Below are 2007 nucleotides of genomic sequence, written 5' to 3'. Positions count from 1 at the left end.
TGGACTTGGTGACTGAGCATTCTTGTGTTCTGTCTCAATCCGTTGTGCTCAGACCTTATCTATCCATGAGACTTCTCAGAAATGCCCACCCCTGGCCAGGTGCAGTGGCTCATGCCCGTAATCCAAGCACTTTGGGAGGCCAAAGCGGGCAGATCATGAGATCAGGAGTTCGAGACCAGCCTGGCCAACATAGTGAAACCCCATCTCTACTAAAAATACAAAAATTAGCTGAGTATGGTGGCAGTGCCTGTAGTCCCAGTTACTCGGGAGGGTGAGGCAGGAGAATCGCTTGAACTTGGGAAGCAGAGGTTGGGGTGAGCCGAGACCATGCCATTATACCTCAGCCTGGGTGACAGAGTGAGACTACGTCTTGAAAAAAAAGAAAAAGAAAAGTAAAGAAAAGAAATGCCCACCCCTCTTGCCGCTGGCAGACATGCACACACCTGAGAAGATTCCAATTTAGTGTCCTCCCTCTATTCATAGAACATTTCCTCAAGTCCACTCTGAGTGGAGGCTGCATCACAACCAGGGGATTGCCCTATCTCTCCCCGGGGCTCTTAATACAAACTCTTCAATTAGTAACTGAGGTGTCACCATAGGGGATTTTTCTAATTGGCCAAAACCTGATCTAGCAAGGTTTGGTTTGGGTGTCTTCAGATTTTCTTGTCTCAAGGTCCTCACAATTACTCTACAACTCAGAACAGCAACTGAGCAACTGCTGAGGCTGCCTTGGGAAGAGGATGACCCTAAACAAAGCTCTGATGCTGGGGGCCCTCGTTCTGACCGCTGTGATGAGCCCCTGTGGAGGTGAAGACATAGTGGGTGAGTGCATGAGTGAGGGATGTTCTCTGGAGCTGGAAGACAGGAAATTGAAGGAAAAGAGAGAAAGCGATTTGCAGAGAAATTGTAGAGATTTCATAAGGGCCCCTTCAGTATTAAGAGATTTAAAAATTATGGCTCTTCCTCCTTCAGGAAACCAGAACCCCAGCCTACTCTTTTTGTTATCTATGCTGTTGGTGTTCACTAAGGACGCTATTCTGTTTATATTCTATTCAGTGGCTACAGCCTGGAGGTCTCTATGTCATTCCATCATGATTGCTTCAAAAATTGGTGAGGTTTCCATCGGTGGAGAATTTTTTATTTTCAAAAATTTGTGAAGTATCATTCTCAAATTTCCCTGAACAACTTCTGAAGCTTTTTGTATGTCTCCTATAGTAGATCTTGGGGTAAATAATTCCATCAATTATATACTCTATAGATATTAAGAAAGATGCCCTTTTCTTTCTCTCAGACTTACATTTCCACATGGGAACTGGCACAGGTGGGGAGTGGGTAAAGGAGTCCAGCAAGCTGAATGCCTTCAGCAATCATTTTACCACATGGTCCTCACTTACTCTCAGCTGACTCCTATGTGTCACCTCACAAATAATCAAATAAAATGAGCATGTAGTTAAGCTTTGTAAATAGTGAAAACATGAATGTCAATTTTATTTTTGCATGTTTCTATTACAAGTATAGCTTCACATTTCTTTTCTTTAGCAAGATAAGGAATCCCTTTATTTTAAAAGTGAGAATTTATAGTAGAAAAACTTGGTAAATTAAATCATTTTGTTTTCAAATTATCAACCCGAATTACCTGTTCCTCACCTCATCTAATGAAGTCCTATAAAAAAAAAAGTGGGTCATACATGGCGGCTCATGCCTGTAATCCCAGCACTTTGGGAGGCCAAGGCAGGAGGATCCTTTGAGCCCAGGAGTTTGAGACCAGCCTGGGCAACATAGCAAGACCTAATCTCTACGAAAAATAAAAATAAAAATTAGCCAGGCATGGTGGTGCGTGCCTGTGGTGCCAGCTACTCAGAATGCTGCAGTGGGAGGACTGCTTGAATCCAGGAGGTAGAAGCTACAGTGAGCCATGATGGCACCACTACACTCCAGCCAGGGCAACAGAGAGAGACTCTGTCTCAAAAAGAAAGAGGAAAGAAAGATAAGAAGGAAGGAAGGAAG

General features: G+C 43.6%; 1 protein-coding gene across 2 annotated transcripts in view; it reads left to right on the top strand.

Moving 5' to 3' along the window:
* Positions 1-671: 671 nt before the first annotated feature.
* Positions 672-2007, top strand: part of LOC105553177 (HLA class II histocompatibility antigen, DQ alpha 1 chain) — a 6318-nt gene continuing 4982 nt past the window's right edge. Inside the window, exon 1 of one of the 2 annotated variants that reach the window (XM_011999152.1) lies at positions 672-822. In XM_011999152.1, the coding sequence (XP_011854542.1) occupies positions 741-822 (82 nt within the window). In that variant the 5' untranslated portion in view covers positions 672-740. The remainder of the gene's footprint in view (positions 823-2007) is intronic. The other variant, XM_011999153.1, reaches the window with a different exon arrangement.

Source organism: Mandrillus leucophaeus, unplaced genomic scaffold (genome assembly GCF_000951045.1).
Source record: "Mandrillus leucophaeus isolate KB7577 unplaced genomic scaffold, Mleu.le_1.0 Scaffold5838, whole genome shotgun sequence".
Taxonomy (NCBI): domain Eukaryota; kingdom Metazoa; phylum Chordata; class Mammalia; order Primates; family Cercopithecidae; genus Mandrillus; species Mandrillus leucophaeus.
The sequence above is the reverse complement of the archived record's forward strand: the minus strand, read 5'-3'. Positions and strand labels throughout refer to the sequence as shown.